The sequence below is a fragment of the Netta rufina genome (assembly GCF_964035555.1).
Source record: "Netta rufina genome assembly, chromosome: 4".
NCBI classification, from domain to species: Eukaryota; Metazoa; Chordata; class Aves; order Anseriformes; family Anatidae; genus Netta; species Netta rufina.
This window is the reverse complement of record NC_140127.1, coordinates 46458044-46484497: the sequence shown is the minus strand read 5'-3', so window position 1 is coordinate 46484497 and position 26454 is coordinate 46458044. Positions and strand designations below refer to the sequence as shown.

The window sequence follows — 26454 nt, the reverse complement described above, 5'->3', positions numbered from 1 at the left end:
AATTTCAGCTCTAGTCAGCTGAGCCAGCTTGGAGCAAAAGTATTGACTACTTCAAAATAATTTAGTTCCTTATTACTATTCGATAATCAAATTGCTTGCAGTTTTAGCCAGTGAGAGAGGAGCAGTTCAGACAGAAATGGCTCAGTAAATGCTGGTATTACTAGCTCTGTTTAAGAACTGAGGACCAGTAGTAACTCAGGACCATGCCAGCACAGAGCAAGGAAGTCCTACTGGTAGCATATCTAGAGCAGAAGGTTTCAGAGGCTGATGAAGCGAGGCTGGAGCATGTTTCTGTAAACTAATTGCAATAGGGTTTACAAACCTAATGGCTTAAAATCATTCTTAAGGTGAAAGAGTTGATGCCTACTCTCAGTGTAGTTGGCTGCCCCTTCTTAGACTTTTGCTCTCTTCTCTCCACTGGCGCCAGCTCACCCTGGCTTACCCCCCACACTGCCTCTGTCTCCCTGTTGATTTTGGGATTGGCTGTGAGGTGTGCAGGAACAGACTGGCTTCTCACAAAATCTCATCAAAAGCCTGCGTGATCCCTTTTACTGCTGAAATGTTGAGGTACAAGTGCAGTAACAACACCTGTCACGTCACTTGAGATCTTGAATGCCAAGTCAGGTGTTCAGAGTTGTTGTCTGCCACTGCTGCATGCCCATTATATAGGGGCCCACTTGGGCCCTACTAGCCTAGCTGTGCACAGTCTGTACAACCTAATGGCAGGAATGCATTGTCATGCAGAGATGGGCACAGGAACCATCCAACTGACACAAATTCCCCAGGTATTCAGTAACTATTATTCACTATTCCAGAGGGCTTTTACTGTCCTTTACAATCAGAGCAGCCTTCCCTCTATTATCAACAAGACTTTTACTGGAAAGAATTTTTACAATTAGGCAGTAAGATTTTTATAGCGCTGCCTTCTCATACCACTTGAGCAGGAGTCTGCCACTGGGTATGTTAAGAATAAGTTTATTTTAAAGGACGCTGAATACATTACGGCCTTTGTTCACTTTTTGTGTTCCTAGTATGCTCTTTTTATGGTTCAAAGTAACCCTGCTTTGGTGTTGGAGTTGACATCCCAAAGACACTGAGATTTCTTCTCTCCCAGGAGAGGTAGGTATATGAGTAACCTGAGGAATCTTCACTGCATGGGGTAAGATGCCAGGCTGCAAGTGGTGCTACTAATTTCAGTGCCAGCATTTCCACGAAAAACATTCGGTATAAGCACTACTGATAGATGTATTACTCTGTTCTTCCAAGAATCTTTCCTTCCTGTTGTCCTGTCTCTTCATCCATCAGTTACACAGCTAACTGACCTTCTTCCTATTTCTGTCAATATCCTTCCAGCGAAGGAATTTATAGAGCTGAAGGCAGTAGGCAAGGTACAGCTGTAGGTGGGTTGTCCAGACAACAAATACCTTGCTCCATGGTGTCTCCCCACACCTATGCCCAAGTCCAAGACCTAACGAGTCTCTCATTTGGTTGAAATACTAACTGCAAATTTCCAATTGTTTTTTTCATAAAGTTACAACTTTGTGTTAAGGACTAGATTTTTTTTTATTTCCCATGATAGGCTTTGCCAACTTAGAATCAATTTAGCTTCAAATGTGCAGTAAAAATTCTTCTACCTAATGCAACTGCTCAGCTTATATACCTTGATTTTTTTTTTTCCCTACTGTGTTAAAGGGTGGTTGTACCTAAAATGCCCAATTCAAAACTAAGCACCTGCAAAAAGAGATGAACACTTGTATTTCTAATTCCTTTCAGGTAGAATTCTCAATAAATTTTTGTAACAATGCAAGGTAAAACAATTCTAGACAGAAATGTTTTGTAAACTACTTCCTCTCAAGTTCTCCATCTGTCAAGATTCTGTAGTCTTACTAACAAGTTCTTAGGGATTTCTGAAGTACAAAATATATTTTAACTTCCAGCATTAAGTGCTGCCAACTCACTTTAATACAAAAATGTTTTGAAGTCTACTTCTAACTGCCACATACTGTAATAATGTTACTGAAGCAAGCTCCATTAATTTATCTTCTTACAGGCCTTGTCCAGTTCTGCCTGCAGAGACAACCAGACAACTTTCACAAATCGGTAGGACTTGTGTTTGCGTAAGGGGAAGAGGAAGCAGAGATCGTTATCTCTTCTTGCTTTTCAGAATGTGGCACATAAAAGCAATTCTGACTTGCCTAGCTGTGTGAACCACAAGCACAGAAACGTGTCATGAAAACAGACAAAATATGAAAATACTGCAGGAACAATTGGAAATCAAATGTCATGCTGATTGACAGTGGAGGCCTATGGGGATATTATAGGCAGGCAGGAACTTCAGCCTGATTTAAAAAATAAATAAATTTAAAAAAAATGGGGTAACAATCTTCCAAAGGCAAGCCTGCCAGCAGGTGTAACATGCACAACAGAAGCAGGGAAGGCTGACTGTACTACATACTGCCCCTATATTCAAATACGCAGCCAAATACAGATGGGTTAGGGCAGAGAAGTAGACAGGGTGCTAGAAAACACGTGGAGCTTTCCAGCAAGGGAGTAGAGACCTTATTGTCCACTGTAAAGCTCCATGTGTTTGATTCAAATGGCAGCAGCATCCTGGCTCCCAGATCCTTAATTTAATCACTTGTTCTCACTGTTCCTATAACTTTCATTTCATAAATGATGAAATAGTTCAAATAAGTGTTCATAACTGCAAAATTTCCTGCTTCTGTGAACAAAGGCATCTTTTGCTCATGTCCTTGACAGAGTCCAATACTGTTCCTGCATTACAGAGAAGTTAACCTGATGCCCAGTATGTTTCACAAATTCTTCTAGGCTGCTAGCCCCACAGTCCCCAGTCACCTTGCGGAAACTGATCCTTCAGAGAAATTTGGAGTGTCTGAGCTATTTAATAAGGACAAAGTCTCCACAGTGTTTCTCTCAATAAAGGTTCTGGTTCAGGACTATATGTGGCGAGATGCAACTGAGGCACCCTTGAGTTAGCTTACTTACAGACTGGGTCCTGACCCTGCTAATCTTCCTTCTCCCAAAGCTGCTCAGAACCCGTGTGCCTGATAGCTGTAAAGACAAGTGCATTCTCACCAGCCTCCCCCAAAGCCATTTAAGAAGGTGGTAGTTTGATTATGACAGACCGACTCAGTCCTAACAATGAAATTGGTAACTTCCTAAATGGTTCTTCAAATATAAATTAAACAATGACAACAAAAAAAAAGTTTAACCTCAATAATATAGGGGAGGAGACGGGGAAAAAGAACAGTTTTATTGTCTTACATAGTACTGAACTGTCACACGCTGATATAAATTGTACAGTCTGAAACCCTTTCAGTTCACACTGCTATGGGTTGCTCATGAGGCCATACTCCATGTAATTATCAGCCAAACTACATCAGTAAACTGTTCCTGATAGCATAATAACTTGCCTTCAGCATTTTTCTTTTAAGCTCTAGACTTCTACTCAGATTTATTTGCTCTGACAATGCTGTTCAGTTACTACTTGATAAAGTTAGATACTAGCAATTCCAGAAGAGCTGGAAACTTCAAAAAACAGACTTAAAGAAGTCTGTGAGGAGTTTTTGTTTGTCAGTATTACTTGGAAGAAACACAACACAATGTGGAGGTGCTTAAATCCTTGAAATTTCACTGGCCTTTTTTATCAGAAGTAAGAAAGTCAAAACACAATACAAGCTTTCAAGATTTGAGCTAAATGCTCAAAATTCTCTAAATGCAAATCTCCAACTGTCTTAAGCATTAATCCATGGTAATCATTAAACATATTTTGTGCATCTCTCCAAAGAAAATAAATTGTAATAAATTCTTAGACTGTAAGCAACTGCAGAAGCAAAGCAGGTTGTAGTAGATCCTGTAAGATAAAGCTTGTCACTTTTTTCTACCAGCAAATGAACTGTTCAACATTCTGTCAATTTACCAGAAGTATAAAATCAGAGCAGCCAAAAAATTTGCAGCTGAGAGTCCAGTAAAGACAAATGTAGTAGAAGCTCCTCCTACAATTCCTACTGAATGTTTTTGTTGTTGTAGTTTTGCTCGAGGGTTTTAATTGCTGGGTCACTGCTATTTCTGTAAGCAGTACTTTTTTTAACAAGAAATGTTCAATAATGTTAACAGAGGTTTCAGAACTGCACCTTTGATGCTGCACTTCGAGCAATACTTCTGCATGTTTGTGACTTGGGTATTTCCTCTTTATCTCTTTTGAAATTATACTTCCCTTTTATGACAGCGTGTCTCTTTCAGCCTGCGTTCTTTAGCTAACTTGCAAATTGAAATGGATTTATAATTGTGAATAATAAGGAAAACTGTGACTATTTCATATTTGATTAGATCTTGCTTATTGATTTTATAATGCAATGAGAATGAATTGTCACAATCAGTCAAAACCCTTTCAATGGAAACTGAATTATAACTACAGCATACTAAACAATCATGGCAATGCAGCCAACATGTGCATTAAAAAAACGGGGAAGAAAAACTATAGATACTTCCCTCCACGCACTGTGGTAAAAACAAAGATGCTGGCAATGTATCATACTCCAGCTGCTTCCAGCAAATACACTTAAAGTGCTTTACTAGAGAAGAGAAAAGGAGAGAGTCTTAAATGTCATGACAGGAAAATGAAACTCCAGTTAGATTCTGTGCTTTTCAGGAAGCTGGAAACAATATTCAAGCCCCTAAAAGCTCTCAGAAGGTATCACAGTGCTAACGCTTTTTGTGTGATCGCTTATCCAAACAAATGAGACTGATGAAACAAAGACTGAAGCAAGGTGGTACATTTCCTATTGGAGAAGTTTTCTCATGCTCCTTTGTTACAGCACTCACAACAATTACAACATTTTCCATAGGCCCAGAAAGCCACAACATGGTCTTTCTAAGGACAGAAATAAGCAGCAAGCTGAATGTTGAAGCATCTGTTACAGCTACAATCTGCTTAACAACCCTAAAAAATTCCAGAGTTAAGTCAGAGTGTAAAGAGCAGGCTATGTTTAAGCTATAGAACAACTTCCTTTAAGTTTGCTGTTTCTGCACAGTCCCTGTCCTAAACTATTCCTTTAAAAACAAGGTGCTGCAACTAGGTGCATCTTTTCTTGCTCTGCAGCCATGATATGCATACATCTGCTATTTTTACACTTGAGATTTTCATGAGTGTCAGAAGAAGGTGGACTGAGACTTGTGCAAAAGCTATCTGCCAAGCTGACTCTGTCCACAAAGAAATGGCAGTGCTTGAAAGCTCCTGGGAGGAATGAGACAAATAGTCTGAGCCTGCCCAGAACCACACTGATGAAAAATAAGGGAAAATGAGACAGCGTGCAGGATATGTCAACTTTCTGTATATTTTAATTATAGAATTCTCAAGCTGAGCTCTTCAGAAACTTCAAGAGACTGTACTCCCTTTGCCTTCTCAAGGAGCAAGAAGAGTGGAGAAATCCAACTCATTGAAGGGTCCAACCTGCAGGTCAGTGACTCTTGTTTGAAAGGACAGTCCAAATGCAGATGTCTTCTTCCTTTACCTAGTTTACCTTGACATATGCATTTTGAAATTTAGTACCATTGGAAAGTTATTTGCTTAATGAATTGGGACTAAATATTTTGCTCTTATCTATAAGTCTTCCTCTGGTGGCTTCAAACGTTGCATTGGTTTGCACTAGCAGAAAAACTGATTTGTGTAAGTATTTAAAATGGCATAGATTGAGATTTAAAAAAAGGAGTACCACATGGGGTGTATATCATTTCAGGAAAATAAATGTCACTGCATGAAAAGGTTGATTATCTCTCTTTAGAATGTGCAAGGAAGCTTCTCAAATTACATTTATTTTAAGTAATGAGAAGGAAAAGAAGTTGTTTCATGATGCTGTTAACTTCCACAAAAAAAACACACTATTCAAGGGAAGTGATAAATTCATGACTGCATAATATCCTGTATGTGAGTAGTATCCTTCATTTATTTAAAATAGAAAAAAAAAGATGGAAAAGGAAATGAATTATAACTCTCAGAAAAAGGATTTCATTATTGGTTTTGACTTGACAGTAAGCTTTTTTCCTCTTTTGCTGCTTATGTGCAGCTGCAGCACGCTTAACCCTGCGTAAGGCACGCGACCTTTAGTTAAAGTACAAGGCAAACAAATTATGTCCTTTCAACCTAAGGTGTCTGCTTTAAATGCAGCTACAATACTGTCCAGCCCCTGACCACAAACAAAACGTTCCTTTTGCTTTGATTCTTGCTTGCAAATCACAGTAAGAAGTTGAAGAGCCCCATCTCACTGATGCGAGTTGCTCATGGCATGTTGGGGGGGGGGGGGGGAGGAACTGAAAGTCTTGTTATTTACAAGAAAAACAAGCAATTAATGTCAAGGCTAACATATACATGTATATTTAGAATGCTTCTCAGTATACCAAGATTTGTGCACTATGTATTTGTCACTCATTCTTAATAACTTTAACCAGTTGTTCTCAACTCTGTTGGAGTAAAAGTCTCAATTGTTTTAGATTAAGCCTGTAGCAGCCATTCCTCAATGCATCCTCCTCAAACCCACTGTACTTTATAGACCTGGGAGCTATCAAACTCTATACAAGGTCTGAGCATGAAAAATTGCAGGAGCAGCAGGCAATGTTTATTTACACAACTGCATCTCTGTGTGTAGAGCACAATATATTGGTATTACACATTTAGGAACCAATTCTTCCTGGAAGAGCAAGTGGAAGTGGAGAGTATGCTATTATCTTGAGGAAATGTTCAACTTATTGCCTGATACTCACAGAATTGATGATCCCCTTAAGTGCTTGGAATCCTCCAGTGACAGGGAAGACTTGCTCTTTTGTGTCAGCAATTTTTTCAAGCTTTGGAGAGAAAACACATGGAAACACATGAATCACTTGGCAAATGAAGCTCTTTAAATGATTTTTCAGCCTTAAAATAAAAAAAAAAGATGTACAAAAAAACACACCTTTCATAACTCTGAAAAGAGAAGGAAAAATTTGGGTTCCCTCTCCAGTGAAGAAGCTACCCATGTTTTTTCTAAGTGGGAGGATCTGTGAGAACCTACAGCAGATAACAATATGGTGTAGTAGCTATCCATCATGTCAAACAACGACAGTAAAAAAAGCTTTTAGGGCCTGTATTTCGGCAGTAATTCTGCATCTCTTTCCAAAGTTATGTTCTTTCTTCACTCTGCCTTACATTAAAAAGCCTTTCTACATGCCTTTATTATAGTAAAGCATCTCTTGTACACTGCTCCCTTTAAGTCAAGTTCACGCTACGGAAGTAGCTCCAGGGATGATTAGGACAGTTTTGCCAGAGAATGGCAGATCTGGAAGAACTTTTAGTTGGTGAAAGATATCGATCCTTTTTTCTTTTTTTTTTTTTTTGAAAAATTTCTTTTCTTTTATCCTTTTCATAAGGTTGTTATATATTCTGCTTAAAGCTTGTCCATAGCAATGCAGTTAATGCCAGCTGTAGCCTGATCTGGTTAGTGTCTTAATGGAAGGTTTTACCTATGTCCCTTGCTGTAGGCAGATATGAGGTAGCAAGGGTATTTCTGGCAGTTTTTCCTGCACCAGAAGTGCCACCCAAACGTTCTGTTCATGCCTGTATATGCATTTGAGTGTCTGCTTCCTAAGCCAGAGAAAATATTGTCCTGCCTAATGTAAGTAAAATTTATTTATATATTATTTAACATGAAACACGTAAAACCCTGTAACAAGGTACAGCCTACTAATCTAAAATAGTAATGTTCTTACCTGTTGTTGCACAAAATCCAGGACGCCAACGCAGTAAACTCTAGCCCCCAGACTTCTGGATATCTTTGCCTGCCAGGGAATAGAAGAGAGGATTAAGTATTTTTTCATTCAAAAGGCAATGCAAGCTCTTCAGAATACAACATGCATTTTCACCTAGTGCTCACCTCCTTCTCTGCATACAAGGGAATCTGGCCATCTAGCTTGCCATCTGTCAATGCAATGATGATACTAGAAAACTTTGCTCCATGCTGCTTAATCTGATCATTGGCCTAAAAAAAAAAAAATGAAAATTATATCTGAACATTTAACCAAGATGTCTCTTCTAAGCTAACATGGCATTTGAAACAACATGCTGCTTTATCTTCAAACCCATCTCTTCCGATGATCCTCTGCCTTCCTTTCACGTGTTACTAACAAGGAAATAATTTGTCACTACATTACAGTTAGTAGTGAGTGCATCTCTGAAGTGATAGTCAGTAACTGATCAGTTTTTGAAAAAACTTGATTCCTTCAGGACGGATGCTTTGAGTTTTGAAGCTCACATTTCTTTAAATCCACCATAAGGTTTTCTCTGCTACCCGCAGCTTTTAAATGTCAGTCAGTAGGTTCCAAGATAAAAGAAGAGTGGCTTACCATTACCATTTTTTAAACAGCAACAAACTTCTGTTTGCCTAGCTTTTCAGCCCACAGATCATAATTACAATCTTGGCTCTACAGGCATAAAGGAAGAAAGTAAGTTTCTATCCATAACCATGAAAGCTTAGTTCCTCACTTTACTTCTTACCAGCAGGGTTTGAGGCTTTCAGCAAAATGACCAAGTGTACTTTCACTGTTTATCTCAAGAAAAAATAAGTAGTTCAAAAAAATGCTAGTTGTTTCTAAAATTCTGATCTGTGCTGTTAATTGTCAATGAGCACCTTCTTTAGAAGGCCCTGCTATATGTGCAGCCTGACAAAGCTGTGTGTGAGTATTTACCATGTAACTGTGTCAGCTGTTTGATCCAGAACAAAGAAACACTCTCTGCTGTGAAGGATCAAACCAAAGAAATTGCATATGGCAAATTCCTGCAATGGCCGGTCTGCCTCCTGCATGGGATCTGCTTAGTGTCCGGGCAGTCCCAGGACCACAAGAGAGCCAGAAATATTTGAGTGTAACTCACCAGAATATAAAATCAATCCATTTATGTTACAGGTTGTGTTACCCAAAGGGTGAGAACAGAGATGGTTTTAATTGCAAGAGGGTGAGTACAACCTACCCGTTTTAATCCTTCATGTATGTATGTGTCACCTGCTGGTTTCACCTCCTCCAAATCCTTAAGACCTTGCTTGATTTTCCCTCTGAAAACAAAAAGGTTAAGGATTTCAGCATTGATTTACAGTGGGAAAAGATGTTACTTTATTGATGGAAAAAATTAGCATTTGTTGTAAACGAAGCCTGAAATTAAAATCTGTAAAACACGGCATTTAGCTATGTGTGGAGGCAGATCTTATATTCACAACGGAAGCAGCACTGTGCTAACAGTTAGTTTAAACCTAAATAACAGAATATGCCTCAGTGAGTCAAAGAGCTGGATTTGGGTAAAATGTTTCAGAGTAAATACCACAAAAAAAAGTGACCAAGCCTCAGCATTAAAATGGCCCACCAGAAATTTTGTTTTATTAAGTTTACTTTGTTCAATTAAACTGACTTCACTTCTGATCATGCTGCAATTAGAAAAGGAAATCCCTTAAAATAGCAGTTATATTTCTAGTTAAATAAATCATCCTGGTTAGTCTGTGGCTATTTAATAGGGTAGGAGAGAACTGCAATAATTAAGTTCTTCTGCCTTAAAAAATTAGTATTGATAGGCAAAAGCAGCATTTGTGGGACACCTCTTTTATCTAAGGAAAGGGAGTAGCAGTAAGGATAGTGTTAAAGATTTTTTCCAACTAAATCTGGAAGTTCTTAATTCTTAAAGTTCCACTCAACCCATGGAAAGTTACCCTGGGGGGGGAGAAAACAAACAAACAAACAAGCAAAAAACAGCTAAGTAAAGACATGACGTGGGGCAGAGCATATAGAATAAATATAGGTGACAATGAGGAAATAAGCAGGGGTGAGGAGACAGAGGGAAAATACATTGCAGGATGCATGAAAGCTTTCCTTAAGGCAAGCAAAATGAGAAAGAATGCATATGCCGGTCTGCCTGAATGCCACCCACTAGGCATTTGTTCCGCTGATGGGGTTCCTCTATGTTTAGAAGCTCTGTTCCAAAGTACAATCCCTAGCTGCAATAAGCTCCCAATCACAGGATCAACTGATACAATTAAAAAATAAAAATAAAAAATGTCACATTGAATGTATGGAGAAGAACAAGTTATGTAAGATAATACAATCTGTTTGATCCAAATATTTTATATTCAGCATCTATAGAAACAACTTGAAACTGATTATGTATGAACGCAGATTATAAACCACATACTTAGTGCTTGCCAGGATGAGTGGCAGCACATCACAGGCGTTAGCGTTCTGCTGCCAAGAAACAAGCAGCAACTCAAGTCCCAGTTTTCTGAAACAGATTTCATTTTGCAAAAATAGCTTTTGTACAATCAGTTCAGTTTTATTTATCTAAAATGTCTTGTGACCCAGCCACACAGAAATCTCTGGTGTTTCCAGGCCTCTGCCTACAAGGGGTTCCAGGAAAATCTTTGGCAGCAGCAGCTTTTTTAGCTGCAACTTAATCAGTCACCATCCCTTTTTGGGGCACGTGTTACCAGATCAGCCCAGCCAGACACAGGGAAGCTCCACCCCTGCCTTGGGAGGGTCAGGTAGGAGCAAGCCCTGCTCTGGCTGTCACAAGGCGAATGCAGGACTTACAGCCCAAGCAGACCGCCCCCTAACAAGCATCAAAACAGATCAGCCGAGTCACACCAAAACTCACACCCAGAAGGTTTGGAGGGAGGGCACAGGAGCTCATCTCTGCCTGAACCCCTGCAGTAACAGGACCCTCTACTCAGCCAGCTGTAGTACTTGGAAGCCCTCTTTCTTGCTCTGCAGTGCTCTCAGAATTCTCTTCTCCCTAGTTTCGGTAATGAGTTGCTGTAGCCACAAAACTCTGCGGAGAAGGTCTGGTTTTATATGAAGCTCATCTGTACTGAAATAACAGAACCATGACCTCAGCCTGGGTGTCTGGACACCACTGCACTACAATTCAATAATGGTAATAAAGGCTGGATTGCCTTTGGCTTCGTGGTTTAAGTCAGACAAGGGAGGGAGGTGGAAAAGGCAAAACAAAATCAGCAACTTGCAGCCTGTCTGTGTTTGGGCTGAACAATCACAATTTTAATATCTCTTCCCCATTTGGCATATGTGCTGCATCACACCTCTGTCTTTTAGAAAAGGCACATTTAATTTGTTTTACATACCCTGTCTGTTCTCTCTTATAAACTTTGCAGCTACTTCAGATAATGCTTCTAGTAGCAGGCAGGCAAATGCAACCATTGCTATAAGCACTTTGTCATTTTGATCCAAGGGTTCTTTTGGATTCTCTTGTGAACTTGTGTGAGCAGGGGCTGTGGGGAAGAGCCCAGCCCAGACCAGCTGAAATCAGGAGAGGTGCCGGGCTGAGCCATGCCCTTTGGGGACCTCTGCTGTGCTCTGTCTCAGCAAGCAGGACCTTATGCCAGCATTACACACTCCAGCTGGAGAGGCTTTGTTTGCTGTGTGGGAGGCTGTGCCAACTCCTCTGGGAGGCACGTGGGCCTGTCTACAAACACCGCTCCCTGCCTGGGCCAAAGTCTACAGCAAACTCGTCTCCTACCTTCCGTGCCCCAAGGGTGCTGCAGAACTACATTTAGAAGTTAAACCAGACCATTTAGTAAAGAGCGATTACAATGCAGCCCAGCTTTGCAAACAAATAAATCAATTTAATGTAAATTAAAATGTAGCAACCTTCCTTTATCTGAGCATGATCCAGAATTCAGATTTACTTAAATACTGGAGAGCTAGATACAACAATAATAATCATTCTGCTTCAAATTGTAGGACTCCTGCATGTGTTTGAATAGAAAACAGCACCAAAGGGCAGCAAAGGAATGAACTCCATCAGGCTGTGGACAAGCACGGTAGGGTGCAGCTGGTAATGCATCAGGTACTTAAGGGTCCAATTTTTCCACTTTCAGGAACATAATCTTTCTTTATATCCCACAGAATCAGCACAGCTAGTTCTGGCTATGGATACCAACCACGTGCTACAGAATCGGGCTTACAGAAACCTGAAATTCTGCTGGCCAGCATACAGCTGGCTAGAAGAGAATGCAGAAGACATCGACCTTTGCCAGCGTAACTGCTTTTCTGAGCAGCTTTCTTTTTAAAAGTGGTAGCATAGCTGAGCCCCGAATGTGAATGCACAAATCTTTGTTTATCGGTCTGTATACAGTTTGCAGACAAACTTCACTGGGGAACGAGCATCTCTACAACAGTAGTTTCCATTTGGGTGTTACTTTTATTCCAAGTATTTGTCACAGCATTGTGTGTACTGTGGTTATCAGTGACTTCTCTTTGCACAGTTGTTTACATAGTCCCAAAAATATTTGGCAATGCAGGGGCGTTAGCACTGTGGTGTGGGTTTCTTTATATCCACATCTTTATTATATAGGAAAAAGCAGCAATCACTTTGTGCAAACAATTAGAATGCTTTGTTTTTTTAAACAAAAAAGATCTCCCTACTTTGAACTAACTGCTGGGAATGAGTTGTGGTTTCACAAATTGCTAATTGGTGAATTAGCAAGTGAGTGTGGGGAAAAACATCCTGGCAAAGCTAAAATGCACGTAAACTAACAAGGCTGGAACATCCCATAATCACGAACACCCATCCCTGATACCGTGCTGTACTTAGCCTGCTCACCTCCTGTTCAGAACAATGGGAGTTAAAATTGTAAGTCATTTTTAACCATTGACTACTTCAATATTGAAAGTAACAGCTGTTCCAGCTCTATCTATCCGTTCTTATTCATGTAGATAGGGTCAGGTCACAGTTACTGTTGTCTCCCCTCCACCTTCCTTTTAGTTCCTCCTAAACATGCTCAAAACAATTGGCAAACCTTGTATTTAAGAAAAGTCCTTCAGAGGAATCCACAAGAGAGTAAATGGGTTCTTTCTATGCTTTAAACTAGATTTCCAAGAAACACTTGATTCTTTCCACAGCCTGAAGCGCGCCATGGGCACACAACGATAAAAAAGGCACTTGTGCTCATGTGGCACAATTCCAGAGCTCTGTCCAAGTGCTCTGTGTGGTATCAATGCTGACTCTGAGTTTGATAAGGAATAGACTACTAACAGGGATTGAGAGCCTATTGAAATCGAGAGAAAGGGTCTCATTGACTTGAGCAGTCCTTGGAACAGGCTTAAATGTCCTCTTCTGAACTCTCTCAAGCCATCTGGAAAAATGGTTTATAACCTTGTCTCTCCTTGCAGAGAGCAGCTCCAGCATCCAAGTGCAGGCTGGGGCGTGAGCACTTAGCTGTTCTCAAGTCAGACCACTTTTTGAAGTGCTTGAACAGGTAGGGGCTTGGAACTGTGTCCTCAGACAGTCTACTTCTAGAATGTCAGCCTCCTTTACTATAGGGCGAGACATTTGTCTGTTGCCAAGGTCAGTTCTCTTCAGTGTTGTACTTGCTATTATGTATCCTTTACTAAAAAAAAAAAACAAAACTGAGTGAAAAGGACACATCATGTTTTGTATCAATTCCACTAAAGGAAACAGAAAGGAAGGACTACCTCACTTCCACCCTGCCACAGTTCGTTAATATGATTTGTAAATGATTTATCCAAATGTTCCAAATCCAAAAAGTTGTTCATAGTGCTTGGCTTCTGGACAGAAGGGAGACAGTAAGGGTGTGTTGTTTTGACAGGGCTGAAAGGATTTCTGAAGGACCCAGGTGATTTGAGGGTACTGCAACTGTCCTCTGCTGAAAGAAGGGATTCCCCAATATAGTTCCCAGTTCCTGTGGTTTCGGTAGTTAATTTTGCAACAATCTCTCCTCTACCTGATTTTTTTGCTGCTGTTTCCCCAACACCTATCCCTGACCTGTCGTAGCTGCTAATCATCACTTCTTGAAATCAGAGTGAGTAGCCTTGCATTCCATTGCCCCTAAAAACATCAACAGAAGGGAAGATGTCAGGTACCTCAAGACACGTCCATGGTGTCACAAAGATCTCTCATCTTTCAAGTGGCACAAACTCTACCATCTAAAACTGTTTTTGAAGTCATCATTAGAACATAGACAATATGAGATAATGGGAAACATTAATTTACTATTGTGTGCTTTACCTGGACATAAACATTGGAAACTTTTATCTAAAGAGCTTGCTTTATAAAAGTATATGCAAAAGTAATTTCTCCTGTTGTGTCAAGGAAGGTGCAGAGTCATGCAAGAGATGAAAAACCATCAACTCATAGTTGGTGTGCAAAGCAGCAGCAGAATTCACATCAAGAATTTTTCTCATCCCTCTCCTTTTCCCTTTTACCAGGCTTTCCATTGAGATGTTCACAAAATTAAATCCATCTCTACACCGAGGCCACGTGACTGACCACCACTTAAAGGTATCGGTTATTGTTCAGTATCTGTGACTGTTCCTCTGATTTAATAAGAGCTCTTGGTGGGGAGAGGGAGATGGGAATTAAAAAAAAGCAGTGCACTAACCTGTCTCCAGTTAATGGCATAATGACTTGTGCCTGGGAGGAAAACACGATAAAGGATAATCTCATCTTGGGGCTTTTAAAAGGGGAAAGAAAAGAAAAAAACAACAGTTTAGACAAATGAAATGTACACATGCACATCATTCCATTCATGTACTCATTTATTACTAATGTCTTTATCCTCTAACTTCCAAAGAACACACTTTTGAACTAGAAAACAAGAACAAGAAAGGAACTGAAGGGTTTCTGCCCATTTCACTTCCTTTTCCAGGCATGCATTGAGAATGAAGTAGCAGAATTAGAATTATTTTTCTCTTCCTCCTGACTGAACTCCAAATCAACACATGCTGAACTTAAGAGTTAAGAACTCGTGTGACCCAACTGAATGTGAAATTCATGGATTGTTTACCAAACAATCTACAATCTACATACAATTTGATTATCTACCAAAGTATAAAAGATGTTTTCATCATCACTTGCTGGTGTAAAAATAAGTTAGGGCTATGCGCTTACAGTGCACCCTTGCTCCAGGGCAGTAAACATGGACACATGCACAAGTTAGTTACCCCTTCTTAAAGTTTGATCTCAGTACAAAGTATATTTCCAACTATGCTTTTAGGTCATAAAATCACCAGAATTAAAGCAGCAGCACTGTCTGGCTTTTTCAGCTCTAGTCAAGTGGCATGACAAACTCTTTCAGAATTAGGATGTTTGTCTCTGACATAGAGTTGTGCCACTTGCGATCAACATCTGTAAAATCATCCAGGGAAATGTCATTGTACAAAGCAATCCTGTATGAAATTACTTTTTAATAAGGAATTATATCTTTTATTATTATTATTATTTTTGAGAACCCCACTTGTCTCTTAGTAAGACTAAGAGGAGTTAACTCCAACTGTCAGTGGAAAAATGCATCTCTTAAGAACTGATGTTCTGGAAGGCCAAGACAGTAACTTCCCTAAGGTAAGTATTAACATCCATCCTACCTGCCTTGAATTTATATTCATGACAAGATATTTGGTAAATTTTATAATTCATGATATATGTGTATCAGCACTGATTTATTGGGTTAATATTAGTAAAAGACAACACTTGTAAAGATAAATGACTATGCATTTTCAGTTATTTTGTGTCAGTGATGCAACTTAAAATTATTGACATCACGGAAATAAAAGTTCTGGGAAAACCTTTGGCCACTCACAACTTGGATTTAAGATCCAGTCTTGTAGGCTATTGAGGTACTGGATATTAAAAAAAAATATCTGAGATGCTCTAAATGTAATTGTAATCTAAGTTGTGGGTTTATCAGTTGTCTTAGTTGCCACAAACAGCTGCCAAACAAACAGCTGAAATCCCCACCTCTGCATTAGATCACTATCTATCTAGCCCAAGCAATGCCAGACTTCCCTCTTTGAGATGCAACCCTCTACAAGTAGAAACGTCAAAGTTACTACTTAACTAACTTGAACTGTCCTCTAACTAACCATGAATCTGTCCTCTTTGCAAGACACCCCATTTCTGTTTTGTGTTCCCAGCACTTGGACTCCAGGATGATGGAGGAGGGCAGCAACAGAGCTACTACTGAAACATGTATGCAACAGATGAGCCAAACTGGTGAGCAGATGCACACAGGTCACACAGCTGTGAAATAATTCTTCAGATGAAAACTTTAGGTGCGGACTGAAGCAACCTGCTACCAAATGGTTCCCTGTGGTTCTGCCCACACCTTTTCAATTTAAGAAAGAGCAGGGTTGACTCTGTACCCTGTTTAAAAGTGTACTGAGGCCTGAAGGGGGCACAAAGGCCCTATCAGTTCTCAGAGGGCACAGTATGAACTGCTCAGGCTCCCACAGGAGCTAACCGATGGTTGGTCCTTCTGTGAAGGCTTAGTGCCACATAAGGTTGAGTGTGCAGATGCTCTGAGGTTAGGTTGTCTGTCTCTGCACTGCTGTTAACACTCCTTTCATGTGTAAGGTCAGCTCAATAACTTACCAACTAAATTATTTTAGATAATGCAGCCAGACCACTACACAACAACTGTTGCAGAGGGCATTCTAATTTGGCTGCAAAAGATGGTGAATGGAAGGATTTATACCAGACAAGCACCACTCTTTTAGTGGGGACAGATGTATTTTTCAGTGGTTGTTGAAAAAGAAGTGGTGCTACAGTGTCCCCAGGCTCTATTCTTTTTTCTTATAAACTTTACAAAATAACTTTCAAAAGCTCATGTGAGCCATTTGATTAACATGAGACTTGCTTTACAGATGATGGATGTAGGCACTGTATTAAATTATGCAAGCCTATTTGTATCTCATTATTAGCAAGCCAAGATTATAAGTGCTTGCTGAATTTCTTTTTCCAGAGCAAAAACTGCCACATCTGTCTCCATATTTTTGGAGGTTTTCTTTGTTTCACTTTTTTTTTTTTTAAAGCAGGATGCTACAACCCAGTCACCCTCAGCTGTTTGTACAGTTAGCCAGTGTTTACAACAGCCATTTCTGCAGCACCACTACTTGCCAGACAGTACTGCGAGCCAGTTAAACATAAAGTTGATTACATGTTCGTATGACACATACACTGTTACCAAGGCACAAACTTCCTGTGTATTTTTCTGAGCTTGAAAGATACTTCCCCATTTTTCACCTGCGCCACACATTTACATGCACACACAGAGGTGTAATCAGATTGCTATCTTCATCTAGATCTCTAAAAGCAGTATACATGAAATGCTGTATGAGAAGTATCTCCCTGTGGTTCAGGCAAAAATATGTATGAGAAGTATTTCCCTGTGGTTCGGGGAAAAATAAGAGCAGAAAAAGAGGTATTCACCCCTCAAAGTACTTTGAGAGACTTAAGTGTTTAAAGATGCTTACTATCGCCTTTTTACTGAGTTCCAAACATGAGAAAATTAAGGGAAAGTTTCCAAGATTTTCTCGCAATCAGGGCATTAGAAGCCAAACTCTTAACATGTTTGTGAGAGGGATCTACCGAGCTTACGAAAACGTGGGCTTTCTCAAGCTATCCCAGAATGAGAGACACTGCAGGGAACAAAACGCACCTCACAAATCTTTCCGTCAGTTGATGCACAAAATCAAATATCTCGTGCCAGTTCTGCGCTACGCTCCCAGACCTGGAAAGAAAAGCAGAAGCGTGTGAGTCGTAGGCCTTAGTTACGGAAAGGAGGGGGAGGAAAGGGGCATTTCCAGCGACACCCAGCCCCCCAGGACTGTTTGCTCCCCTCAGGACCCCCCTGGAGGTTCCCGGGAGCGGTTTTGGGTCCGTTTCCCGTCGGGGCAGCGAGCAGCAGCCGAACCCGGCCGCCGCAAACTTCCCTGCCACAAACCCCACCGCCGGCAGCTGCGGCGGGGGAGGGGCGGCAGCTGCCCGAAAAACGGCCGCCGCCGGCACTTTTTTTTTACTCGGAAAACGCCTTTTTACCTCACAAAAAACAAAAACAATAATAAAATAATAAATAATAATAATAAAACAAACACGACGGTGGCGCGCGGCGACCGTTAGCCCGGCGCGGCGGCGGCGGCTGAGCGCGGCGTGGGGACCGTTAGCCCGCTGAGGCGAGCCCCGCGCGCTGACCGTTAGCTCCCTGTGGGTGGCCGTTAGCCCGCTGAGGCGACCGCTAGCCCCGCTCGCCGCCCCCTCAGCCCCCCGCGCAGCCCTTACTTGTCCAGCACGAAGTACAGGTCGAAGGCGCCGTGGCACGACGGCTGCTCCGGGGCCGGGGAGGCGGCGGCGGGCGGGAGCAGCAGCAGCAGCAGCGACAGCAGCAGCGGCGGCGGCGGCGGCAGCGAGAGCCCCGCCATGGGGCCTCGGGGCGGCGGCGAGGGGACGCGGGGGCCCGGCGCGGCCGTGCTGCCGCTCAGCGGGCGCGGGCGCTGCTCGAGTGGCCGCCCCTCGCCCGCCGCCGCCGCTGCTCGCCCGGCCCGGCCCGGCCCGGCCCTTCCCCGCCCGTCAGCGGCGGGGGCCGGGGCCGGGCGGGCTCGGCCCGCCTCCCTCACCGCCCCCCCGCTCCCCGGCCCCGTTGGCCGCCCGTAGCCCCGAGCAGGGCGACCCGGCTCCGCCGCAGGCGCCTCCCCGCCCGGCTCGGCCGTGCCGTGCCCTCCCCTCAGGCGCTGCCCTGCCGGCTCTCTGAGGCAAGTTTGAGAGCCGAGCGAGGCGCTTGCCACACGCCACGGGGCTCGCATTCCCCTCGGGCGGTGCAAACTCAGAAGCGAGGCGCAGCCGGGGCTCCCCGGGCCCCCCGGCAGCCCCCTGAAGGCCGGGACGCCGAGCTCAGCCCGTGCGAGCCTGCCGCCCTCCGAGGAGGCTGAGCCGACGGCCTCCTCGCGTTGTGTCTTTTTAAACTATTGTTCTTATTTTTAGATCACTGCTTCCCTTTGTAAGCACTTTGCCAGCTCAAAGACCGCTCAAGTTCTTTTTCTCCCCCCCAAAATCCACCAAAAGCTGTTCCAAGTCGTGTTACATCCATGCGCGTTAACCATTTTCTCCTTTCAGGAACCGGCTCTGACAGACCCAAACTGTTGCTCTGGGACTGCGCACGTGGTAACCACCAAACTGCACCGCTTCACAATAGACTCTGCCGTGCTAAATATAGAGCAGGCATTTGGTCTGAAGCATAAGCTGGATCCTTCGCAGCGAACATGAGGCACTGTGGAAAGCGTCACTTCATGCTGCAAGAATATTATCTTTTCAGAGTTTGCCATCTGGGGCCTCAGGTTTTCGCAGGAAGTTCAAATATGCTTTATAATCTTAAAATATTATCTGAAGGCTAAAAAGATGCGTGAGTTTTCACTGATGAAAAATTCTAGCCACGAGCTGCATAGACCAAAATTATCTCCCCAGTTAAAAATAAATGTCTAGCCTCTAGTTCTTTGTTTCCTGCATGGAGTTTTCGCCACAAGCACTATGTGACGAGTGATTGACAGGATTTCAAATAAAGTTGGTTTTTCTTTTGTTCACCATTTTGTTTTAACAGCATCTGATCCAAGTGGCTTTAATTTCCAGTGGGCTGCTTTCACAGCTACGATGCAGGGAAGCTGAAGGTGTGGGGCTCTCCAGCGCCAGAGACTTCAGGAGAACTCACGAGACTTCAAGCTTAGGGCTAGGCAGGGCATTCTTCCTCACCATGCATTAAGCTATGTTTTTCTAGCCAAGTAATACATCCCAGAGCTCTCAAATTTACCAAAAATGTGTCTTCTACCACGATATCAGCCATGGGAGCAATGAATCAGTAAGGCTGTCCAACTGTGGCAAGATAAAACATGGGTCAGAGGTGCCCAATGCCTTACAAGAAAATACAAGTTTCCTTCAGAATTGGACAGTCTCCTGAAACAAATGGCTTGCGGTGGAACTGGCCACAGGGTGAGCAGTTTACCAAGACAAAAATCCCCCAGAAATTACCTTTTTCTGCCCCATCCTCTGCCAAATGAATTATTCAGGAATCAATATGGGTTTGTGACTGGCAGTAAGCTGTCACGTCATTGTGGCTTTTATTAATGTTTTATGGGGTTGCAGGAGGCCTGGTACGCAGGGAACACAGATGGGACCGGGGGGAATTAGCCTCTTCAGACGTGTAAGAGGGGTGCTGCAGCCGAGTGCTCCTGGCCTGTGTTTCAGGGCTGCTGGGAGCACACCCAAGCGTGACCGTGACCTCGAGCTGTGTCCCTATTAGAGAAGCACATCGTACTGCAAGCTTCTGTGACAGAACCTCTGCTTTACTGCGGGTATGGCTGGCACGCAGCTTGGGAGAATCCAGCTGGCTTGCTGGGTGAGAAAAACTTGCGGTGTGGTGGACTGGTATTTGTTATCCTCATGGAGCCTCCATCTCTGAGTCGACATCTTTCTTGTTCATGCGTGACAAAACACAAGAAGAATCCCGTGTCAGTCACGGCAGCGATAAGCTGGCAAAGTTGATATCTCTAACATCCATCTTCTCCTTGTCACTTCTAACAAACAGGTTTCCCACGCTGAATTGATTGTTGGAACGACAGGACGCCGCACAGAATTCTAAAGTCTTTTCTTGCTAAATTGGATCGCAACACAGTTCCACTACTGTGAGATCAAACAAGTATTTTCTGTTTCCCTGCTGCAGACATAGGAACAACCTTGGTCTTTAAATGAGTATGATTCCCTACAGAAAGAGTGAAATGAGGAGTGCAGAGACTGGTAGGGGACACAAGCCAGCAGAAGGCCCGAACTAACCAAAAAGGTGTTTCATGCCAAACAGCGTTACACTCAGCAATAAAAAGGGAAAAGAGAGGAGTTAGGGACGCTGACCGTCCTTTGCTTGGGAACTGGCTGGGCATCCCTCTACCCTTGGGAGGTGGTGAGTGGTTGCATTTGCATCACTTGTCTTTGTTTTCTTTTTCTCTTCTTCTACATTTCCCTCACAAATTTAATCTGAGCCCACGTTTTCTCACGTTTGCCCTTCCTCTCTTGTTCCTCCATCCCCTTAGGGGGGAAGGAAACGAGCAGTGATTTGGTGTGGCTGCCTACTAGGGCTAATCCACAAGAGGAAGTCAGAATGGCAGGATTGAACAGAGCCTGAGAAAAAAGCGTGTGAACTACAGAAGTTACATGCACCTAGAATCCAGTCCCACCCTGTACTGCACTGGAGCAGCTTTGTGACCAGAACCTTCATCTGCGTGAGCACAACCACTTTATTGATGTTTTTTAACTGAGACAGTGACCTAACAAGGATCGTGTGCCTCTCACAGGCCTCACAGGTGAATCAGGCACGTGGCCTGCTCCGAAAAGGACCTGAAGCCTCTTCCCTCTGCAAGAGGAACTGGGAAACCTGCAGTCAGAGGTGGCTTGATGGAGATCTTCCTCATGGGCACGGTGCTCTGCCCTGACACGGCCGTGTCAGAATGCCATCTCTGTGCCAATCGGAACACAAACCTGAGCCCTGGTGTGAGGTAAGCTGGAAATTTCACCAAAGTCCGTGGACCAACACTGATTGACATCAACTGAAGATCTGGCTCATGAAGTTCTCATGTTTCTGAGCTAGCAAGGCTAAAGGGCGAGTAAACTGCATTTTACAGTTCCCGTGAATGTTCAAAACACAGAAGATTAAGGGCTGAGCCGCCTGTGCTTTGCCAAAGACTCAGCAAAAGCAAAGGCTGCAAATCCGCTACTTTTAAGAAAGGCCGAGCAGCGCTGGCCTCTCCCTCTCTCTGCGGATGCCTCGAATCCAGCACGGCGTGGTGAGGGTCACCAAAACAAGGCTGAGCTTCAGTTTCCAGATCTGCATGAGCCCGCCCTGAGCCGCGGGAGTGTGTGTCACATTATCCAGCTGTTGGAAATTTTATTTCAGCTGCATGTGACCAGCTGCTCGCACAGAGAACGACCCTGCCAGTCAGAGGTGGGTGACAGCCAGGGTTTGCTCTTTCCCAGTTTCCAAGTGTGTGAATTCCTCTTTTGGTCTGTGGTTTGTGCTGAAGTTGCAGATAAATCAAGCCTGTTTTGCTGGAAGGGTTAGATGAGACAGAGATAGGCAGGGAAGCACAGGGTAGTAGCCTGTGGATATTTACATGTCCTTGGCTTTATTTGGATTTATGTGGCCTCCTCGCCCAATTCTCAGAACTCATCAGACCACTGTGTCTCTCCTGCCTCTTACCCTTCCTCCTCCACCACAACAGGAACCCTTAGGGGCTGAGCAAAATCCAGTCGTGTGCTTTACCCCTTCGCATTTCTCACTATGCAAATACTCGGGCAGGGAGCGCAGAGCAGAAAAATGTGGCTGCCCAGACAACTGTTTATATACAGAGCCGCCAGAAAGAAAAGGCTTGTGGAGACAGGGCTTCAGCTGGAGCCTCCTGCTGCCGCCTCCGGTGCCAGGGGAGATCTGTGCTGATACCCAGGGAGCTGGACAGGAGTTCAGTCCTGTGACAAGGTGGAGGAGAAGGTGGTGTAGCAGCAGGGAGAGGTCCCTGATGCTCTTGGCAGCACCAGGAGACCTCTGTACTGACACCAGGCGAGCCACCTGTTTGCTCTGTGCGCTGCTTCGTCCACTTTCATTTTCCTCAGCACTCGCAGACAGGTTCCCCATGTGTTCTCCCTTACTGCCCACCCACCCACACCTTCTCTTTGCCCCACGCTGCTTGGGAAGATCTCAGGTGAGCCGTGTTTGTGCCAAACCGAGCTTGGCATGTTTCAGAAGCATTTCCCATGGTGGAAAATAATTCACCATGGGGAGGTGAGCACAACGGGAGGGGAGAGGGCCATCGGGCTCTGCCAAGTCAAGCAGAGGGTTGGTGACCCCACACACTGCCTTCCCTATAGAGGACAAAGGGTGGGCAGGACTTTGCTGCTCATTAAGTTCAATTCTGGAGCAGGGAACCTCGGCACAACCTCTGTGAGACAGAGCTGCTTTCTGCAGGATGCTCAATGGCTGCCAAAATTCGGTCTGGGAAAGATTAAACTTGTGTGTGTGTGGCTGCAGTTCTGATTAATCAAATATACTTTCCAATGGAGGTCCGGATTTGTCACACTGCCACGGTCAGGGGCTCTCCCAGGTACTTCGAGCTGCCATGGCCGACAACACCACATCTCACTCTTTGCAAAGGGAAAGAGAAGCCACTGCAAGTCCAGCACTCCTACAATCCGTGGTAGTCACAGAGGAGCTGCCTGCTGGAGGATTAGCCAAACAAATCCTTTTTCCCCTGTACAGATGTAGCCCAATGGTCTGTGTGCGTTCTGCACGCTAGTGTATAAATGAATAAATAAAAAGGCCAGCATTAAGTAACACAGGAACTCATGTTAGTGCGGTGTTGCATGTATCATCCAGATGGAAAATATCTGTCTAGACAAATCTGGGAATTATGCAAGCTCAGAATTCCTGAATAATCATTCCTTTCTGACATAATGAAACCATTTGTGATACCTACCAAAAGTACACTGAAAAACACAGGAAAAACAACAACTTTAAACTCTGAAAACTAGGAAATCTGAACGTTACCAATCCAGTGGATAAGAGATGCTATGCATGTGAGAACAGAGCTCTGCAACTAGTATCTGCACATGGGGCCTCTAGCTGCCCAGGTGAGCCAGGGATGATAATCGGTGCTCGTTCCTGGTCTCAGCAAAGGCAGAGAAGCTCTCCTGGTTTTCAGCATAATGCTCTGCTGGCTGTCACTGCACTGGGACACACGGCACCTTCTCCAGTGCTCTTTGTTCCCACTACACTCAGGCAAGCAGAGGGACTGAGAAGAAAGACAGAAAGGTGTGTTGTCCTGGTGCAAACCATCACAGAGTCAAAATAAGTCAGCCCTGGCCTGGTACAGCAAAAAAAAAAAAACACGTGATGGAAAACATCAAACTCAGTGCCGGAAGCAGCCGCTGGCTTGGAGCAGCACCAAAGGATCACTTTGGATGGGATTTCAGCACAACTCTAGGGTTGCAGTGACCCTGTTTGGTCTTCTCGGGAAACAACGGCACAGCCGGAGGAGACGGGGAATGAAGCAGGCAGCAGTTCTCCCTGAGGGGAGCTGGGCGTATCCCATCAAAGGATGGGATCCTACAGATCCCCAGGTAGGTACCCAAAGGGAGAGAAAAGAAAAGAAAAAGTGAAGTGTCTTGATTCTGCAGCCACCAAATTTGCTATGGTTTCGTCACTTGATGCTAAGGGGAAGGAGCAAGCCCCTTCTGCGGAACATCCAGACAAGAATGTAACTTTTGTTCTGTTCGGGGTTATCCTGATTAAAAAGTGACTGGTGTTTATCTAGCCTGACCTCTTCGGGGCTGGAGAGGAGAAAGAGAACATGACACTGTCAAGTCAATGTTCCCTTCTAGGGCCTAGGGAGAGAAAGGGAACATAACAACTGGAAGGATAAATGATGGAAGAACTGCTTATACTGCTGTTTTAGGGAGGGGGCCGTGCAAATATTTGTGCAAAGACAGCTTTGCAGGGCTCGCAGGCTGCAGCAGAGCTCCCCCTGACACCGCGCGCGAGCCACCGTCGGACCAACAGCCTGAAAAAGCAGATGTGCCAATTTCCTGTGCTTGATGATGATGGCTCCTAATTACGCCAGAGCTGTGGCAATGTCCTCTCTTATGTATGACTCCTAATTTTGTTTCGTGAAGTCATCTGTGCAACGCTCTTCCGGCATGCAATCACTGTCGAGCCGCAGTCACGGAGAGCCCTGAGCTGAGCGCCAGCGGCAGGCACCACCAAGCAGCCCGCATGCAGAAAGCCTTCTCCCGCCACCCACATTTGGGAAATTCAGCCCTGTGCGAGCACTGTGTGTTGCCAGAGTCCTGTGTGTCTCCTCAAAAACATGGCCCAGTGCAGGTGAGCTGGTGCTGGACCCAAAGCAGGAGCACGCTGCACTTGCAAGCGATGCCCTGCAGGTCGGTGGTGTGACACGCCGTGCCCAAACACCTTGTGTAAGCAGGGGCTTTGAAAGGGTTGGAAGGGACTTTCTGACTTTATTTTTTTTTCTCATGTGCAGTTTTAAGAAAGCATCTTGCATTTTTTTGGCATTACTTTTTCTTTTTTTTTCTCATGATTTCTCCCCTTCCTGCCCCCTGCAGCCCCTTGTAGGATTTGCTCGTTTGTCCTTTCATCCAGAGCCTGTTGTCCTCTCATGGAGGTCCCTTCTCTCGCTTGCTGCTGGGGACACCTGCAGCCCGTAACAGCTGCTGGCTGTTCCCTGGTTGCAGGCCTGTCATTATAAGGGCCCAAATGTGAGCACCTGGGTGTCATCATGGGGGTGTGCTGCAGGTAGGGGGGGAGAGCCATGCTCCTGCAGCTCAGCTGGTGGCGGCAGTGGCTGTCCCTGTGGCAGGGGGAGAAGCTGCTGCTGGAGGGACTTGCGCTGCCCCAAAGAATACCTCGTGTGGAGTGAATGTGACCCTGTGGTGGTCAAGACAGAGGAGAGAAAGCTGCAGGAGGAGGAGGTTGGGCTGTGTAGCACCAGGAGGAGCAAACAGGGAGATACTGGACCTTTTGTGGAGGTTTTATGGAGCACTGCTTGTAGGTAAGAGCTGGCATCCCATGGAACAGGAGAGGAGGGGTGGTGGCTCCAGCCTGGGCTCCTTCCCTTGAAGAGCCATGGCACGAAGCTGTGGAGGTGGCTGGTTGCTGTGGGGACAGGACAGTGGCTGTGCCATCTGCATCCTTGGATGCATTTGAGGTTTGAGTGGTCCAAGTCCAGAGTTTGGGTCTGAATTGGGTATTTACCGGGTTTGGAGCAGGAGGCTTGACTAGCAGTGGTGTAAAACCTTCCCCTACCTGAATGATTAGAGGAGTTTGGGGCATTTAAAAGCATAGCCGAAGCATGTAATCGTGAACCTGCACATGGTGCTGCCTGGACTGTTTTCAGGTTAATGAAGTTCTTTCAGTGAAACCAGGAGTCCGTTAGCTCGTGTGAAGCTGCAGTCAAGCCCTGTAAAGGATGTGCCTGAGGAAAACCGAAGGTTACGAAAGAGGCTGGGGTTTCTACTGTGGTCAGTCTTTCCTTTGCATCCACCGTCGGCAGCTGGCTGGGAAGGAAGCGGGCTTGTGAGAGCCTTTTTCAGCTGGGTCAGGGGCTTTTGCCGTGGGAGCGATGCTGGCTGCTCCTGTGGCAGCTCCCTGGCTGTCAGGAGGAGAAGTGGGTGCTGGTGATACCCCGCTGGTCTTCAGATGGGAGGGAGGTGGTTGGGACTTGTACGAAGTGGACTTGATTGAATGGGAGCAGCTTTCCTTCTTTACTACAAGACTCACGTAGCAAAGAACGTTTTTCATGAATCACCCTGAGACTGGGCGGCGCTTTAGTGCGTGCTGAGGCTGTGCAAACACGATGGACTCTAACTCGCTTGTAACTCATTTCCTGGGGTGGTGCTGAGTCACAGGGCACTCACCTGGGCTGTGCACCCAGGTGTAAGCAGAGATGCCTCGCAGCGCTGGCATGCCGTGGTGTGTGTGCCCTGCCCTTGCTGCTTGGGAGCATTGCCTTTTTTTTTCCTCCTTGTTTTTCTGTTTGCTTATTTAGGCTTTCCTGCTCCTGACTTGGTGA

General features: G+C 44.4%; 1 protein-coding gene across 2 annotated transcripts in view; it reads right to left on the bottom strand.

The window, feature by feature from the left end:
• The window catches only part of ANTXR2 (ANTXR cell adhesion molecule 2), a 111083-nt gene extending 92723 nt beyond the window's left edge, over positions 1 to 18360 (bottom strand). For both annotated transcript variants that reach the window (XM_084285508.1, XM_084285509.1), the window contains exons 1-7: positions 18119 to 18360; positions 17499 to 17570; positions 14445 to 14516; positions 9017 to 9098; positions 7926 to 8030; positions 7762 to 7830; positions 6781 to 6861 (exon numbers count right to left, since the gene is read on the bottom strand). In XM_084285508.1, coding sequence (XP_084141634.1) covers positions 6781 to 6861; positions 7762 to 7830; positions 7926 to 8030; positions 9017 to 9098; positions 14445 to 14516; positions 17499 to 17570; positions 18119 to 18258 — 621 coding nt within the window. In that variant the 5' untranslated portion in view covers positions 18259 to 18360. The remainder of the gene's footprint in view (positions 1 to 6780; positions 6862 to 7761; positions 7831 to 7925; positions 8031 to 9016; positions 9099 to 14444; positions 14517 to 17498; positions 17571 to 18118) is intronic.
• Positions 18361 to 26454: the final 8094 nt, after the last annotated feature.